Source organism: Ursus maritimus, unplaced genomic scaffold, assembly GCF_017311325.1.
Source record: "Ursus maritimus isolate PB19 unplaced genomic scaffold, ASM1731132v1 scaffold_4, whole genome shotgun sequence".
NCBI classification, from domain to species: Eukaryota; Metazoa; Chordata; class Mammalia; order Carnivora; family Ursidae; genus Ursus; species Ursus maritimus.
In genome coordinates, this window is record NW_024426552.1 from 68,013,946 (window position 1) to 68,031,319 (window position 17,374).

A 17,374-nucleotide genomic window follows, 5' to 3' on the forward strand; every position below is an offset into this window, starting at 1 on the left:
AAGGGCAGAGGGAAAAGGAGAGGGAGAAAGAGAATTTCAAGCAGATTGCCTGCTGAGAGGAGAGCCTGATGCCAGGCTCCATCTTATGACCCTGATATCATGACCCAAGCCAAAATCAAGAGTCGGACGCCCAACAACATGAGCCACCCAGGCGCCCCCTGAATGTATTTTAATTTAGAAACCTGGTCTTATCTCTACAGAGTCGGAATGAATATATTGCTCACCTCAAGGACCAGTTGCAAGAGATGAAAGCAAAAACCAACATGGAAAATCGCTATATGAAGAAAAACACTGAGCTGCAGATCGCCCAGACCCAGAAGAAATGTAACAGAACTGAGGAGCTCTTGCTCGAAGAGATCGAGGTAATCACTGCTACATTAGGAATGAACACAGTCCATGGCATTTGAGTTGTCACTCTTCATATTGCCTCAGCTAACAGAGGAGGAAGGAGGGGGAGATTTTCTTGATCTTTGCTCCATCTCTCCTGCAGCTCTCACATTTGAGATTAGAATTAAAAACAGAATGAGGTCTTGCGTATTTGCAGGCAGAGATTCTGATGGGCTGTAGCCTACATCCACTGTTTTTTGTGATGACTTTGAAAATCATCTTCCCTTGGTCACTTTATCCTTATTTTATAAAACCACTTGCCATTTCTCCTAGTAATTACGGCAAAACAAGATACATATTACGTGTGGGATTTTGCTGCTGCCCAACTGGTACCTTTTATCCCTCCATTAAGAAATATAAAATCAAGAGAGCTGAACTTCATTCTAACCTAAATTTATGAAGATGGAAAGTCACAGTGGAAAATATCCGGAGAAATAAAAGGGTAGACCCTCATTAGAAAAGGAAGGCTACAATGGCTAAGCGAACAGTAGGTAGGTGGGAAGGAGCAAACATGAGTAGTGTCATCCGTGGGGAGGAGGACTGCTTTCTCTGGACCCCACTTATTTGAAAGCTTACTCCCCTGGGTTTGTCATACAACTCTGACTACAAACTTTCCTTGCACTCGGGAATTTCCTTTTCCAGGCCTAAGAACCTTGTGGCCTTGAAGCATTGTTTCTCTCCTTAAATTGACATCACTTCATCCAGGCAACCGGATCATGGTTCTTTTGTCGTGGGCACCGGCATGTGTCCGGCACAGTGCCCGACACAGGGCTCAGCGATGTTCGTGAACACAAAGTGGGTTGAAGGGAAGGATTTGCTTCGGGAGGATTCTTGGGATTCCAGCTGGTAAAGAAAACTGAGATACAGTCACAGCTACACCTCTAATCTTGAGAACTCCTCATTCTGAACCCTGCTGGCAAGAATTCCCGATACTGGTTTCTTGTTGTCACAGAAACTGAGGTTGAAAACCGAAGAAGAGAACAGGATTCATATGGAGATTGAAATGTTCCTTAGAAAGGAGCAGCAGGTGGGTCACCAGAACTTCTCTGCCCTCCGACGGGCTTGTGTTCCACTTACAAGATACCAAGGACGGCAAAAAAAATTGTAAGGAAAGACATTTTTTGAGGGGTAAAAAATCAACCATAATTCTGCTAGCCTAATGAATGAGCTGTAGCCCATGTCTTGCTCACAGTTATCCATCTGAATGAATATTTTATAATTTGAGTACAGGTGAAATTTTGTTTTCTGCCTCTATCATTCAACATTATATAAGAAACTGTTCTTGCGCCTATATTCCTGTTTGTTTGGGTTTTTTTAAAAGATTTTATTTATTTGTTAGAGAGAGGGAGAGAGAAAGAGCACAAGCTGGGGGAGCAGCAGGCAGAGGGAGAAGCAGGCTCCCCGCTGAGCAAGGAGCCCCATGTGGGGCTCGATCCCAGGACCCTGGGATCATGACCTGAGCCAAAGGCAAACTCTTAACTGACTGAGCCACCCAGACGTCCCATTGCTCCTATATTCCTTATAGTCCTAATTTTAAAATAGAATTCACTGATTTTTAAAATTATTAAAATAACATACTCTTAGTTGAGGGAAGATTTTTTTTTTAGTTGTCAATTGCTTTTTTACTCATTTTTTTTCATGTTATTACAGTGCCTTCATAAAATAATTTAAAATAGTTTTATGTTCTATTGAATGACCATGCCATAGTTTGCTTGTTACCCTTTATTTTGGATATTTAGATTATTTCCAAGGTTTTGTTATTATAAGTAATTCAGTAATGAAAGCTTTGCCCAAAAAACTGTTTTCTTTCATTGCAATTATTTACCAAAAGTAAATCTGAAGCATGACAGTTTTATGTCAGAGAGACTGGTATTTTGTGACTCCTGATAAATACTGCTAATACTTTCTAATCTACACTACCATCAACAATGTAAATTGCTGACACTAATTTCAAGGTATCATCAACCATGCTAGGCATTTTAGATATTTTTAAGGTGCTAATTTAATGAGTTGTTTTATTTTGCTTCTTTTTTTTTTTTTGCTAATAGAATTGAAAAATTGACCATTTTTTTATTTTTTTATTCATTTTTTTTTTTTTAAAGATTTTATTTATTTATTCAACAGAGATAGAGACAGCCAGTGAGAGAGGGAACACAAGCAGGGGGAGTGGGAGAGGAAGAAGCAGGCTCATAGCAGAAGAGCCTGATGTGGGGCTCGATCCCAGATCGCCGGGATCATGCCCTGAGCCGAAGGCAGACGCTTAACCGCTGTGCCACCCAGGCGCCCCTATTTTTTTTATTCATCTTATTTATTCTTGTGTGAATTCTATGTGATTGAAATTGTTTAATTAGTATTTCTAAAACTAATAAGAAACGAAGCTGAGTGGAGTTTTAAAAACAATATCCCTGTTGGATGAATAGGGAAAAAATTTCCAGCTTATGATTCAGTCCACTTTTGAGAAAGCTAATGAATTTTCAGTAAACAATTCCAAATTTGTGGTTAATGAAAAGAATTAATAGATGCTATCTTACAGGGCTTTACTGAAGAAAAAAAAATCTGGTAGGCTGTTCGGAGCAGGGTCTTATACCCAGGCAGTTTAGGGATTATGTGCCATGTTACCTGTTCAAGTGTTAGACGCAGAGTTAGCATGTGTTTAATAACAGTCAGATGAGTTGGCGGGTAAATGGGTAATGGGTGGATAAAGTCAGTGTCTCCTAGCTCTTCAGCTCAGTAACGCAGCAATACGTAAACATTTTTCAATTAAAAATTTGAAACAGCACAGAAATACATTGAGTTTAAAAAGTGAAAAAAATGAAAGTTCTCTTAATCACTCCAAATTGTTCCAAAATTTCTTCCACATCTTTTTCTTTGATGTACATACTTCTATATGTACCTAAATACTTACGTTTTCAGTATTTATCTATCCATCTATTTATGTTTATTTATTAATATTTGTGACATAAATGGACTCATACTATATATATTGTTCCAGACTCTGTTTTTTTTTTAATTTACTTTGTCTTGATGTTTCCTATAGCAGTACAACTGCTGTATAATATTCCATAAAGGGGATATACCAAAATTTAGTTAAACATTCTTCTACTAGTGGACATTCAGGTTGTTTCCAAGTTTTGCTGGTGTAACAGTGCTAAACGTTCTTAGATATGTCTCTAAGTGCACGGTCTGTGGAAAAGCTGTTCAGTTTTGCATATCGCTGTCGGTGCTTTATATCTTCTCCTGTTAGTTTTAATGGTTTTTCAGTTGGTTCATTTAGATTTTCTAGATAGAAAATCTTATTGACTGCAAACAATAATTTTATATTTTCCTTTTGCTATTTATATGTCTATTTCCATTTTGTGGCTTATAGCTTCAATGTCAATGTAACGTTGATCAGAAGTAGTGACAATGGGGCACTGAAATAATAGTATTTCAGTCAGTATTACACATGAATTCATAGTCATGCCCAATTTCTCATGTGCAAGGTATGGCATTCATTGGGAAGTAATGAACCCTGAAACTCAGAAAAGGAATATCTTGGTGGATTCAGAAGTAATTGATAATCTTGAAGCCCCAAGTAACTCTGAGCCTCCCTTGCCTATGGAATTAGTACGCCCTTCAGGGGCTGAGGAGATTAGTCTTATTTTCCCTGAAAATGCCATAGTAATAACTTCATCTGAGTCAGATGCTCACTCCTCTTGCCCCTGGATCTATAACTCGAGTCAAATCTCAGCGAGTCCCGGGTACAGATAACTCAGATAACTATAGCTCAGAGGGAAATACCTTATAAACCTAAAGAATGACAAGGCTTTGCTTGACATTGGGAGACATGTATGGGAATGGAGTCTAAGGGCGTTAGACCAGCGAGGGTGGGATATAACACTAGATTGAGTCACGTTCATTGATACGGATATATTTACTAGAGATTCTGGATTTCATGTGATAGCTTGTGAAGCTGGAGGTGACCCTCACAGTTTGCTTGAAACCTGGTCTCAGCGACTCAAGGTGGCGCCCATTTAATGAGGTAGAGATCCAGAGCTACCTGCCATGAGCTGGAGGAGAGAATGCGAAGACTTAGGGGAATAGGAATATCAGAGTGAATTTGTGTGCCCTCCAGATTTGCCACGGAACACCTACATGTAATGAGTTTCTGTGAGACATTTCTTCCCAGAAGACACTCCTATACTAAGACATTGAGAAATACGTTAGTGAGGAAAGCACCCACATCTTCGAAAGGTTGCTTTCCTGTGTAGGCCAGGTAAGATCATGGCTGGTATCATCACTGAAATAGCTTCCCTGGTTTCAGTGGTGATGATGGGATCCTGGAGAGCCTGAGAACATGGGGCAGCACTTAACTGCCAAAGACAGGTGACCGCATTTTCCATGAAGGGCAGCAGGGATGTACTGGAAATCAGAATGCCTCTGCCCATAGGGGTATTTGGCAGTGGCTAATTAATCATGGTATCCCTATGAACAAAACTGATGAGCAGCCTGATAAAGAATTACTTGGTGTATAAAACAGAAGAAAGTCCAGGTCTAGAAGCCAAAACCCTGATCCTGAGTCACCACAATGAAGAGTCATTATTTCTCCTTCAGTTTCCAGAACTGAGTCAATTCAAAGACCAAAGCCCCTTCACTGAAAGGGCCAGGTCCCCCTGAGGATGAACTCTGCAGCATTACTGCAGGCATAGACTGTGAATCTTCCCCTAAGTCTCCTCAAGGGGACCTGTGGCTATTTATTAGAGTTACTATATACTGGAAAACAGAAAATATCCAGACTTTTTCAGATGACTTAACACTGGCTCTAATTTGATATTAATCCTGGGGACCCAAAACAACACTGCGATCCCTACTCAAAATGAGGGATTATGGTGCTCGGGTGATACGTGGAGTCTTAAGTGTGATTTACTCCACTTGTTCTGTGGATCTGCCCTGTAGTTAATTCCCGTTACTGAACATATTATTGGAATAGACACACTCAGCAACAGAGAGAATTTCCACATTGGCTCTCTGACCTATGGAGTGAGGGCCATCATGGTAGTAAGGGCCAAGTAGAAGTCTCTGGAACTTCCCCTTCCTACCAGCATAGTAAACCATAAGCAAATGCGGCACCCCTGCTGCAACTGCAGAAATTCGTGCTGAGGAGAAAGCAAGCAGCAGAGGCATGCTACTTCCCACAGCCCCCTTTAACTCAGCTGCATGGCCTGCTGAGTCGAATGATCTTGGATAATGACTGTGGACTGTTGTAAATGCGATCAGGTGACAGTCGACTTCAGGGGCAGCTACAGTTCCAGGTGTAGTATCTTGACTGGAGAAATGATTCGAAGGCCACTGGCACTTGGTAGGCAGCTATTACCTTAAGCTGACCAAAGCCTGTGTCTCCAAACCAGTGTGGAAGAGCCTCCAGAAGCAGTTTGCTTTTCCCTGGCAGGGCCAACAGTGCACGCTCACAGGCTCACATCAGGGCCGTGTCAGGTCTGTTCTCTGCCACGGTCTGGCCTGCAGAGATACTGCTTGCTTTGACTTTGTACAAAACTCTGCAGTAGTCTCCTGCATTATGTTGATGCTATCTGAGGAACAGGACGCAGCAGCGCTTTGGTATGCCTTAGTAAGACATGAATGAGAAGGTGGGACAGAAGCTATTTTTGGTGACAGTTTTGAATCACGGTTCAGTTAGGTGACAGAAGACATACCAGTAGTTTCAGCAGGGAACATTTAACACAAGTATCATTATAATAAGGGATTGGCTATGAAGAAAGGCTAGAAGAGAACTCTAAAAGAACATCCTACGGTTGAAGGATAGTATCCAAGGCAGGGATAAACGGAGATGTTTGCTTTGTTGCCCTGGGTCAGAGCGGGTTCATAGGTAATGGGATAAAGTGGGCAGACTGGGAATGGTGGGCTCTTTGGTGAGCAAGAATCCTCCTGTTGTGTCAGCAAAACTTGTTGGTGAATAAGTGGGATCAGTGTCCCACACACATGCCACTGTCAGCCCTGCCCCAGGAACCAAGGGGAGAAGCTCTCTTGTCATGTCCCTCCAGCGCCCTCTACTGACAAAGCTCATCGTCATGCCAGCTGGCAAAAGAACTAGTTAAGCGAGCTATCCAGGTTGACAAAGCTGTCTGGTGAAGCATGCATTTAGAGTTGAGAGATAATAAATTGATAACTGGCACGAATAGGGATTGTATGAGGTTTACTCCGTAGGTTTATGGTAGATAAACTTTTATCAAGTTAAGTAAGTTTCCTTTTGGTCTTAGTGAGTTTTGTTTTGTTTTTTTTTCCTTTTTAATCTGGAATGAGTATTCATGTTTTATGAGATGGATTTTTTCCATCCATTGAGATGATATGGGCTTTTTCTTTTTTAATATGCTAATAAAGTAAAATACATTAATAGATTTATTGATGTCAAATCATCTTTAAATTCTTGGGATAAATCCTATTTGTTCATAATATATTATTATTCTTTTACCAGAGTGCTAGATTGATTTGCAGATTTTTATTTTGTGTTTATATATTCCATAAACAAGAGTAACCTATAGATTTATTTTTTGGTGCTCTTTGTATTGCTATCAGTTGTGCTAGCTTAGCAGCTTAAGTTGGGAAGCTTTCCATCTTTTTATGTTCCAAAACCTAAAAATACTAATAGATAATAGATTATTATCTGTTCCTTGAAACTTTGCTAAAATTTAGTCGTAGACAGTCTTGTCTGGGTACCATTTTCCAGGGGAGATAGTTAGCTACCTTTTCAGTTTTTTAGATGATTATTGACGTCTTCACTTAAAGAATCTCTTTTTGAGTCATTTTTGGTAATTTCTTCCCAGAAAGAACCCATTTCATCTAAAACATTCATTTCAAATTTATTAGTATAAAGGTGTGTGCTCCATAGTCTCTCACAATTTAAAAGTTTCCTTTATTTCTGTAGTTATCTTTTTCATCTTTACTTTTTTAAAAATTTGTGTCTTTCCCTTTTTCTTGCTAAGATTTGTCAAAGTTTTGACCATTTTATTGGTCTTTGCAAAAACCATCTTTTGGCTATATTGAGCAGATCTTTTTTTTTTTTCCCTTTTCACGTTGGTTTTTGCTTTAATTTTGAGTAATTATTTTCTTATACTTCTTTTGAGCTTATGTTGCTAATCTTTGTCTAGTTTTTTAAATGTTCTAGCTTATTTTAAAATTTTATTATTTTCTACTATGCATGTAACACAACATATTTTCTGAGTCCTGTTTGGCTGCAGTATACAGGTTTTGATACGTAGTGCTTATGTTGTCATTCCTTTTTTTTTTAATTTTAAAGATTTTTATTTATTGGGAGAGAGAACATGAGAGAGAGAGGAAGAGAGAGCACAAGCGGGGGGATGAGGGAGAAGCAGACTCCCCACGGAGCAGGGGCTCGATCCCTGGACCTCGGGATCATGACCTGAGCCGAAGGAAGATGCTTAACTCACTGAGCCACCTAGATGCCCCTATGTTGTCATTCCTTTCAAATAATTTCTAATTTATTTATTTCACCCCAACATTTTATTATGAGCGCTTCCAAACATACACAGAGTTGGAAGAATTTTACAGTGAACACCATACCATCTACTGGTAGATTCTAACTTTAAAATTTTTTTATTTTTGCTTCATCACATTTCTTTTTTTTTTTTTTAAGATTTTATTTATTTAATTGACAGAGAAAGAGACAGCCAGCGAGAGAGGGAACACAAGCAGGGGGAGTGGGAGAGGAAGAAGCAGGTTCACAGGGGAGGAGCCTGATGTGGGGCTCGATCCCATAACGCCGGGATCACGCCCTGAGCTGAAGGCAGACACCCAACCGCTGTGCCACCCACGCGCCCCCTCATCACATTTCTATACATCCCTCCTCCATTAATCCATCTTACCTTTTTCATGCCTTTAAATTAATTATAGGCATTATAATTTGTAGTTTATAATTTATTATTTCCTTAATCCATGAGTTATTTAAAAGTGTATTTTCTTTAAAAAAAAGATTTTATTTATTTGAGAGAGAGCACGAGAGAGAGCAGAGAACACAAGTAGGCAGAGCTGCAGGCAGAGGGAGGGAGAAGCAGACTCCCCACTTAGCAGGGAGCCTGATGCAGGGCTCAATCCCAAGACCCTGAGATCATGACCTAAGATGAAGGTGGATGCTTAAGCGATTGAGCCACCCGGGTATCCCATATTGTTCGATTTCTTGGTGTCTAGTGCAAACTCTTTATTTGCGTACCACTCTCATAGTTTTGTAATATCAGCATACCACCTGTGTCATTACTATTTTGTACATAATTACTCACCTAAACAACAAAATTAAGACTTTTATATCATTACTATAAAAGAAAAACCAGCATCATTTGCCATTAAATAGAAATTAATATAAATAGAAATTCAATAAATATCATATGATGGTATTACATTTTAGCCAGTTCTTCTTACCTGCCTGGAGATTAAGAAAAAAATGTTAACAAGAGTTAGAAAGATTTTAAAGACATGATTGCACCAAACTGATATATTCTCTTTAACATGATTAGAATGATTAATTGAATCACATTTTAAAAAACATCATGTCAATATACCACCTAAAGACTCCTCTTTTTTAAAAAGTTTTGATTGATTGATTGATTGATTGATAATTAAAATAAGCACCATTTACGGAAAGCCTTTTAGCGCCAGGCACCATATACATTATATCTATTCCTCATAATAATCCTAGGACATAGGTAACATTATCCCAATTTACAAAAGAAGAAACAAAGCCCCAGAGGTATTAATTAGCATGTTCAATATATACAACTAGAAAATGGGAGAGGTAAGATTCGAACGAGGCTCTGATAGGCTCTGAAGCTGGTGTTGTTTTCATTGTGTTATGCTGCTGTTCTTTTTTTTTAATATTCCACTTGTTCTATTTTTTAAAATTTAAGTTCAGTTAATTAACATATAACGTATTAGTTTCAGAGTTAGAGGCTAGAGACTCCTCTTGATTTCTCATTCTTGAGGTACATATCTAGGAGTTCGGAAGTTACGCATCATGTTCTTAGCGTGGTAACCCTTCACATTTTAACATAGATATTTGTATTTTGTTCTTCCTCTTAAGGCTAGACTTAATCAATACTTATATCTTCTTGTCTTTATTAAAGCGAAGTTTTACCTCTTCTCTTCCTCTCCTACATCCCATGTTGAAATCATTCGCTACCTATTTCCATTTTATAAACAAGGGAACTGAGGCTTAAGGAATTTGAGGTGACTTATATGAGTGCCAGAGTTGGGAGCTCAGCGTAGGCATTCTGCCTTCAGAGCCTGTCTGGGCTCCTTCCAGGAGACTATACTGCCTAACTTGTGATTTTAGTTCCAGGTTATAATTTATTTTTAAAAAGTATATTCTGTAGCTTAAATATACATTTTATTGTTTCTCACACATACTGTCTCTAAAATGAAATTTTAAATTTCGTTGCTAAAATACACTCTTGAGTAACTCTTTTAGAAAGACCAGGTATAGTCTTTCTCTCACATCTGAACGCCAGGTTAGCCAAGTATAGAATCTTAGACTCACATTATTATTTTTAAGGATTTTGAAGACGTTGTACCCTTCTCAGCTGGTATTTGCTGTTATTTTTTTAAAGATTTTATTTATTGGAGAGAAAGAGAGCATGAACGGGGCGGGGGCGGGGGGGAAGGGCAGAGGGAGAGGGAAAAGCAGATTCCCTGCTGAGCAGGGCTCCTGATGCCGGCTCCGTCCCAGGACTCTGTAAACGCCACCCACGCAGAGATAGAGAACACATTTACAACATCCCAGAAGTCTCCCTCGTGTCCCTTCCTGATCAAATAAAGCAACCCATCCGATAGAGGGAGCCACGATTCTTTTATCACTATGGAGAAGTTTTGTTTTTGAACCTTGTATAAATGATTTCATACAGTATATAAGGCTTTGTGTCTGGTGGAACCCATTAATGTTCTTTCCAAACAGAAACTTGAGGAAAAGCTGGAGTTCTGGATGGAGAAATTTGATAAGGACACAGAAATGAAACAGAATGAACTAAACGCTCTCAAAGCTGCTAGGGCCAGTGACTTAGCACACCTTCAAGACCTTGCGAAGACGGTAAGGAAGCAGTCTCCACAGTGGAAGGCCGAGCACCCGAGGAAGGGGTGGTGGCTGAACTACGGTAGCTGGGTAACGCCGTTTCTGGTGACAAAGTGGAGGTGTACCTGTAACCCACTGAGCGTCTTCTCCCATGATGATGATGACGACGACATCCATGATGGGGACAGTAATAGCAGCTGACACACCTCCACGGTGCTCGCTCTGTCCCAGGCACTTTGCTAGCATTCCACACAAAGAACTTACTTCACCCTCACAACCTCTTGAGATAGATTCTGTTATTATTTCTACTTTATGGTCTCTGAAGATAATCTGTAAATTATGATTTTTAAAAAGCTTCTGATTATGGTTTCATCATTGAATAACTGTAAAACTTCCCAAATTTCTCTTTTAAAAAATGACTGCTATTTGTATGTGTACTTTCTATGAGGTAAAAAAAAAAAAAAAAAAATTACTTTGAGGTCATTAATTACACATCAAATTACTAGTTCATTTTTATGGAAAATTTTATAGCAAATTTGAATAATCCAAACAAAAATTTTTATATGGTTAATATATGAATATTTACAACATAGGAATCCACTTAGTTTTTTCTTTTCTTTCATTTATCTTTAGATTTGCATGCTTTATTTTCAAATTTTATATTAAAAGTGCAGGGTTGGCTGGGCCACACCTTGCCAAGACAGTCTTATAACCTAGGATTCATGTTTGCTTTTATAGATAAGGGAGTATGAACAGGTCATCGTTGAAGATCGGATAGAAAAGGAGAAGATCAGGAAGAAGATAGAACAGGATGACTTGGAGTTAAAGAGCATCATAAAGGTAGAAAGCCAGCATTGGCATCTCAGGGCACCTTCAATTCAGCAGCTGACTACCACCGAGGAACGCAAGGCCTCTCATTTACTGTGAAGCCTGGAACAGGAGATCTGTAAGGAAGGGTGGCCTGTTGTTATTACTGGAATTTGCCTGCAGTCCTCGGTGCAGGGAGATAGTTCACATGGCAAGGACGTGTCCCCAACTCTTAATCCAGGGGAAAGTGGGGGTAAGCAGGGGAAGCAGGACCTAGAACTTGTGCCCAAAGGTCAAATTTAAGAATATTATTTATAATCAGAACAGCTGTGCTTTTTTTTTTTTTAAGTAACTCTACCCTCGACATGGGGCTTGAACTCATGACCCCAAGATTTTTTTAAGATTTTATTTTTTATTTATTTGAGAGAAAGCGAGCATGAACGGGGGGGGGAGGGGCAGAGAGAGAGGGGAAAGCCGATTCCCTGCTGAGCAGGGAACCTGATGCGGGGCTCCATCGCAGGACTCTAAGGTCATGACCCGAGCAGAAAGACACCCAGCTGACTGAGCCACTCAGGCACCCCTGGAGGAGCTTCTCAAATTCCTATTTATATAAGAACCAGGCTATCTGCTAGGTTCTGATGAGAGCTGTTTTCAAAAAAAGGTGGAGGGGATAAGCAGTTTAGAAAAAAAATAAGATATTTTAATTTTATATGAACTTGTATTAGTCATGTTGAAACCGGTAGGTCAGATTCTGGGAAATATTTTCAAGCAAAAATCACATCAGCTGGACCACTACTGTTGTTTAGAGGACTGCCTTTCTTTCTGAAAGAGGAGTGTCTGCTCAGTAGCTGGTGATGTGTACTATGGGGTAGATTAAGAAAGCTTTAACGTACATTTAAACCAGGTATCCAAACCGAAACATGGGCTTTCTATTAGGAGAGGCAGATGTATAGTTAGCAAGGATTTATCGCGCTTCTGCGGCATTTTCTGTTTGGCAGGATTCCTTGACTTAGAGCAGAAATGTAAGGACTAGCTGAAAAGCACTTTTGTTTTCACTAATGGATTTGCTCCCAGTCTTTAGGGCTTAGTCGGACTTTAAAGTAGCCCAGACTGTATTCCGCACAGTTGTGTCTAATGACTAAGATATTTAAGAGAGCTATCAAAATCCTTTTTGAAAAGGAGTACTGATCCTTTAATCAATCATTAAAGCCATGAAATGCACCGGGAAGCCTCCTGAAGTCATCGAAATTAATCTGCACATTTTTGGCCGCGTGCCGGCTGGCCTAGCTCACTAACAGCCGTTTTGGATGCAATAGTTTGGATGTGGGGAAGTTGGACATTCATAAAGAGAAGCAGTATATGGGAACCAGGTTTCTAAGTGTAAAGAAAAGATTGGCCTAATCCGATTCCTTTTACGTTTACTCTTTGAGAACTTCACGCTGGAGTCCGTGGCTTCAGCTCTGGATCCGCACAACAGGGGAGCGTTGCTGGAGGGAGAGCGTGCTTGGCCGCTTCCGTGTTTCAGACACACACCACTCTTCAGACAGAAGTTACTTTATGACAGGACAACTCCCTTATGCAGGAAAGGTGCAGCTGGGCAGGCCTACTCTGAATTGTACTCACCGCCCCCTTCTCTTCCAGCTCCAGGCCTGGTGGCGAGGCACTATGGTGCGGAAGGAAACTGGTGGTTTCAGACTGCCTAAGAAGGACAAAGATGATGGCAAGGATTCTAAAGGTAAAGGCAAAGACAAGGACAAGCGGAGAGGCAAGAAAAAGTGATGGAGTTCTCGTCTTTTCCTCTGGTCTTCTGGAGATGGGGAGGACTTGAAGGGAGGAAGGAACATTTTAGCGGCACAGATAGCTTGCATCTACAGGTTGCTCCTTATTTGGACATTTCCCAGCTGCTGCCTGGTTCTTTCCCTTTGCCTGTTGTATTAGTTTTCAAACCCTGAATTAGGGGTATACCGTCAACTTAGGGCTGCTTCATGTTTTGAAAACCTTGTGCTGGGAAGAAGCATCTCTAGGAGCCTTGTAAAGATTCCTCTGGCTTTTTTACCAGAAGAAAAGTTCCTGGGCTTATTAGTTATTGTGATGCATTAAAACTTCAGGAATTTCTGTAATGTCTTGGATTCTATCATTTGTCTACAGTGAAAAAACTCTTGAGCGGAAGTAAAGCGTTCGGGATTACAAGATGATATTTATAAAGTGTCTGGCATAATATGGACACAGTGAAGTTCCAAAAGTTGGTTCCTTCCTGCCTTTTAGACTTATTATCACTTTAGTGTTTTTGTTGGGGTGGTGGGGGCATGGAATGTGTATCTTATTGTAAGTTGCTTCAGCCCCTTTTCTGGAAAATAGGTAGGGATATAAATTTTAAAAAATAATGAATTAGAATAAACAGCAGTGTTAGGGTACAACCCACCCACAGTACAGGTGGGGACGCAGGCTGCTGGAAGACGAGCCTGCAGAGAGTGCTGGTCAGTGAGACACCGGGGTCTGTGCCGGCTTTGCTTCCTCAACAATTCTCGCCTCGCAGGATCTGTCACTAAAAGAGTAAAGATGATCCAAGCAGAACGGACGCTAAAGCTTTCCCTATTGCACAGCTGGCAATTTCTGAGAGAAAAGTGTCCAAATACATCACATGTATTTCACGAATTAAGCCTTATATGTAATTCCAAATACAGGGCAATACTGCTATCTCTACTTCTTTAGCAAAGTGAAACAAAACACCAAAAAGACTGAAGGGTCTGTTACGAGCACCCAGTTTCTACCGATGTTCCTTCAGGGAACTCAATAAATAACCTTTCATTTTTGTCAAGGAAATCATGCTTTAGGTATGAACATTTTCAAATCAGCCTTTATTTCATGCGATTGAAGTGTTGGCTTTTATTTTAATGTCGACATGTAAGGTGGCATACAGGAAATTTAAAATAACATACATGATATTGACATATTTATACTTAGAACTTATGCATTATATTTACAGACATACAAATATAGGACAATGTTTTACAAAATCTTTACTAATTACATGTTTACAACATTTTCAGAAATAAAATCTGCTGTAAACCATCTCACTGCAATACATATATAAAAAGGTTTCTAAATATCCATGTTTTCCTTCATTTCTACAGCCATTTTAAGCACTTAGTTGTTAAAAAATTTGTCCTACTCATCAGCATAGTCACACGTCATTAGTCACTGCTGAGCTGTAGCAAGTAAGAGAAATCACAGACTCCTTGATTAGCTGTGAGGCTGTACTTTAAAAAGCTACAGAGTGACCTCCTAATAAGCCCCCTATTCTCTTCTAGCCAAACAAAGGCCCCTCTGCCCTGACGCTGCTTCCAGAGCACCTGCTGACTTACAGTGTCCACAGCTGGCAGGGGCCCTGGGGGGTGGGCATCCAGCCGGCCACTGTTTCAGTAGAAAGCTCAGAAATGGGCAGGTAGGCCCGTTACAGCATCTTCATCTTACACTGGAGTCTAACGAGGCTACATGTTAAATGTTCTTTCCAGTTTATAAAAAAAAAAAAAAAAAAGTACTTACAGAACACTGAATACAAAATTTTTCTAGCAAAAACATCACAAAATGTTTTTGCATCTTGACTTAGAAAAGAAACTGAATATATTTGATATTTTTCTCATTATCAACCAAAACTGTACACAATTTTTTTCTAGTAGTTCAAATATAAATTCGCATTAGTTTGGTAAAAATACATTAATAGGGTTGCAGGTTATGTGTAAGATGTGAAATAAGTGGAAATTTCCACTTATTCCTATGGGATAATGAGTTGCAAATGTTCCAAATGGTGCATTATGTGTGTCTTCTGGGACTATTCCTTGCAGAATAGGTGCCAAACAGTCCTGTTCTTTGCTGAGCTTCATTTCAAATGGCTTCTACTATTTGGAAATTATACTGAGGTTTAATGTTGACTAGAAAGAGAAATACCCATAGTTTAAAAATGCACACAGCTGAATTCTGAACAAGGCGCTCTGATTGGTGGGTCTGGGTAGAACTGTAACTATAATGGGGTCTGGCTCTAAGCACTTAAAAAACATTTTACTTTTATTCTGTAAGGTCAGTGAGGGTCAGTGGGCTTTGAGAGCAGATGTTCTATGTTCTTTAATTTTAAACTTTGACAAAGTGGTAATGTTGTGCTGAACTTGTTTCCCTGTGAGAACAGGGAGAAAACATTATTTTGACCGTACTCAACATGATTTTACGCAGTTACTTTTAGATGTCGCATTTACATGACAAAGAGTGAACATTTTGCTGCAATGCACGCACTGGCAAGTCCAGTACCGTTCACAACCCCAAACCTCAGTATCGCCACTTACTCTGTGTGCTTGGTTTACGCAGGCAGTGAATACCAAAAGATGCGCTGACAACTAAAAGGGGGCCAAAATATAGGGTAAGAAAGACCATAGTGGTTTAAAGTTGAACAAAGGCTCCCGGCTTTGTGTTCCACGAGCCCTTGGGCCCTCTTCCTTGGCCCACAGTTGAGTGAAGAAGGCACCAGCGGTAGAGGTCGATGAGCTGGATACCGAGACAGCACTCGGGTTTTCAAGATGCCACAAGTGCCTTAATTCAGCCATGGAGACTGGCAGTTACTTGAAAGAAATTTAGAAACTTGGTTTTTCTTTTACTCCTTTTGCTCTGTTTTCATAATCTTCCATTAGTCAGGGAGCTGGAAGTGTGTCTGCCGTGAGCGGCAGGTCCCGGCATCCTGGGAGCAGCGTGCGGGGAGGCGGAGGGGGCGTTCAATGCAAATGAGGCTGAGTAATGCATGTCACCCCCTAAGGTTCTGGAACCTGTGTGTGGAGTACTTGTTTCTCATGTTCAGGCAGAATGTCACCTATGAGAAGCGAGCTTTAGGTGGTGCTGGGCAGAAGTTAGGGGAAGGCCTAGGGCAGTGGCCTTAAATACAACTTAACCTCTCTCATTGCTTTACTTATGCGAAAATCTAGGCCTTCTACATTTACAGTTGTTTGGCCTTAGACATAAGTTTTTTTGTCCAAAAAACCCAGTTCTGTTATTTCTGTTTTGCCCTGGACAGACAGTTCCAAGTAATCATAATGCAGCTCCTGACTTTACATGTGGCTGACAAACACAGTGGAGTCGCTACTCCCCGCATTCTACAAAAAATACCCAGCTTGGGAAAGGGGTCTCACTACGTCTGTTGAAAATGCAGATATCCAGGCCTCGCTCTAGATGTACTGGAATGAGAATCTACATTTTAACAAATGCTCCAGGAGAGTCTAATGCACAACCAGTTTTGGAAACCAGCGGGTTCCAGAAACAGGAAACAGGTAAAGATAACAGCTGGTCTGTGCTTTCAGGAAAGCTAAATATCCTTCTCAGCAGCTTCCTTTCTGGTACGGGACACAAGCCTGCTCTCGAGGAAAGCACAGCCAGCTCAGGCCTCGGTGTCGGGTTCTCAGGAATGACAGAATTAAGTTTCATTTGCGAAAACCAACCATGTCGTCCTAAAACAATTCAATGGAAACAGATATAACCTCCCCTAAAATGGAGAAATGAAGCAAACTATTCCTGTTAGGAATCATGGAAGCAGTCCCTTTTAAGAACACGTAAGAGCTTTGCGTCAGCAGCCGGCTGGCAGCAGCAGTCACGTCCTGCTCCGGTTGGCCGGGCCAGCGCCCAGGTGCTGGGGCTCCTTACGCAGCAGACAAGTGGTGCTGCTGCTTGGGGGGGGCAAGCTCCAGGAGAGCCCGCACCGTCACTGCGACCTGGCTCAAACCTTTCTCTTCTAAAATGTGCAGAGGCAAACATAATTGCTCCTGAAATGGGACAACGTAACATAAACAGAAACAAAAAAGAAAACAGGATGAACATCAACGAACTGAAAAGAAAAAATAAGCCCCTCTTCTCTCCCTCCTCACAGTCAACTGAGATAAGACAGGTCAGCACCTGGGGAACTGACCTCTGTTCATATGAGTCCTGCAGAGATGGCATCTGACACTGTCACTTTATTCAAACAACTAAACATACATACAGGTCATTTAGAAAACTGGAATAAGGACGAGTTACAGACACTTAATACATACAACAGAGGATAACAGAATACTATGGAGTCGAAGCAACATCCTTCAT

At 40.5% G+C, this 17,374-nt stretch overlaps 2 protein-coding genes across 7 annotated transcripts in view; one reads left to right on the forward strand and one right to left on the reverse strand.

Moving 5' to 3' along the window:
• IQCG (IQ motif containing G) overlaps positions 1-13,378 on the forward strand; it is a 45,687-nt gene extending 32,309 nt beyond the window's left edge. The window contains exons 7-11 of one of the 3 annotated variants that reach the window (XM_008708407.2): positions 201-362; positions 1,340-1,414; positions 10,343-10,474; positions 11,195-11,296; positions 12,905-13,378. In XM_008708407.2, the coding sequence (XP_008706629.1) occupies positions 201-362; positions 1,340-1,414; positions 10,343-10,474; positions 11,195-11,296; positions 12,905-13,042 (609 nt within the window). In that variant the 3' untranslated portion in view covers positions 13,043-13,378. The remainder of the gene's footprint in view (positions 1-200; positions 363-1,339; positions 1,415-10,342; positions 10,475-11,194; positions 11,297-12,904) is intronic. The other 2 variants (XM_008708409.2, XM_008708410.2) reach the window with 2 other exon arrangements.
• A 724-nt stretch (positions 13,379-14,102) lies between these two features.
• LRCH3 (leucine rich repeats and calponin homology domain containing 3) overlaps positions 14,103-17,374 on the reverse strand; it is a 123,498-nt gene continuing 120,226 nt past the window's right edge. For all 4 annotated transcript variants that reach the window (XM_040621362.1, XM_040621360.1, XM_040621359.1 and 1 more), the window contains one exon: positions 14,103-17,061. In XM_040621362.1, the coding sequence (XP_040477296.1) occupies positions 16,939-17,061 (123 nt within the window). In that variant the 3' untranslated portion in view covers positions 14,103-16,938. The remainder of the gene's footprint in view (positions 17,062-17,374) is intronic.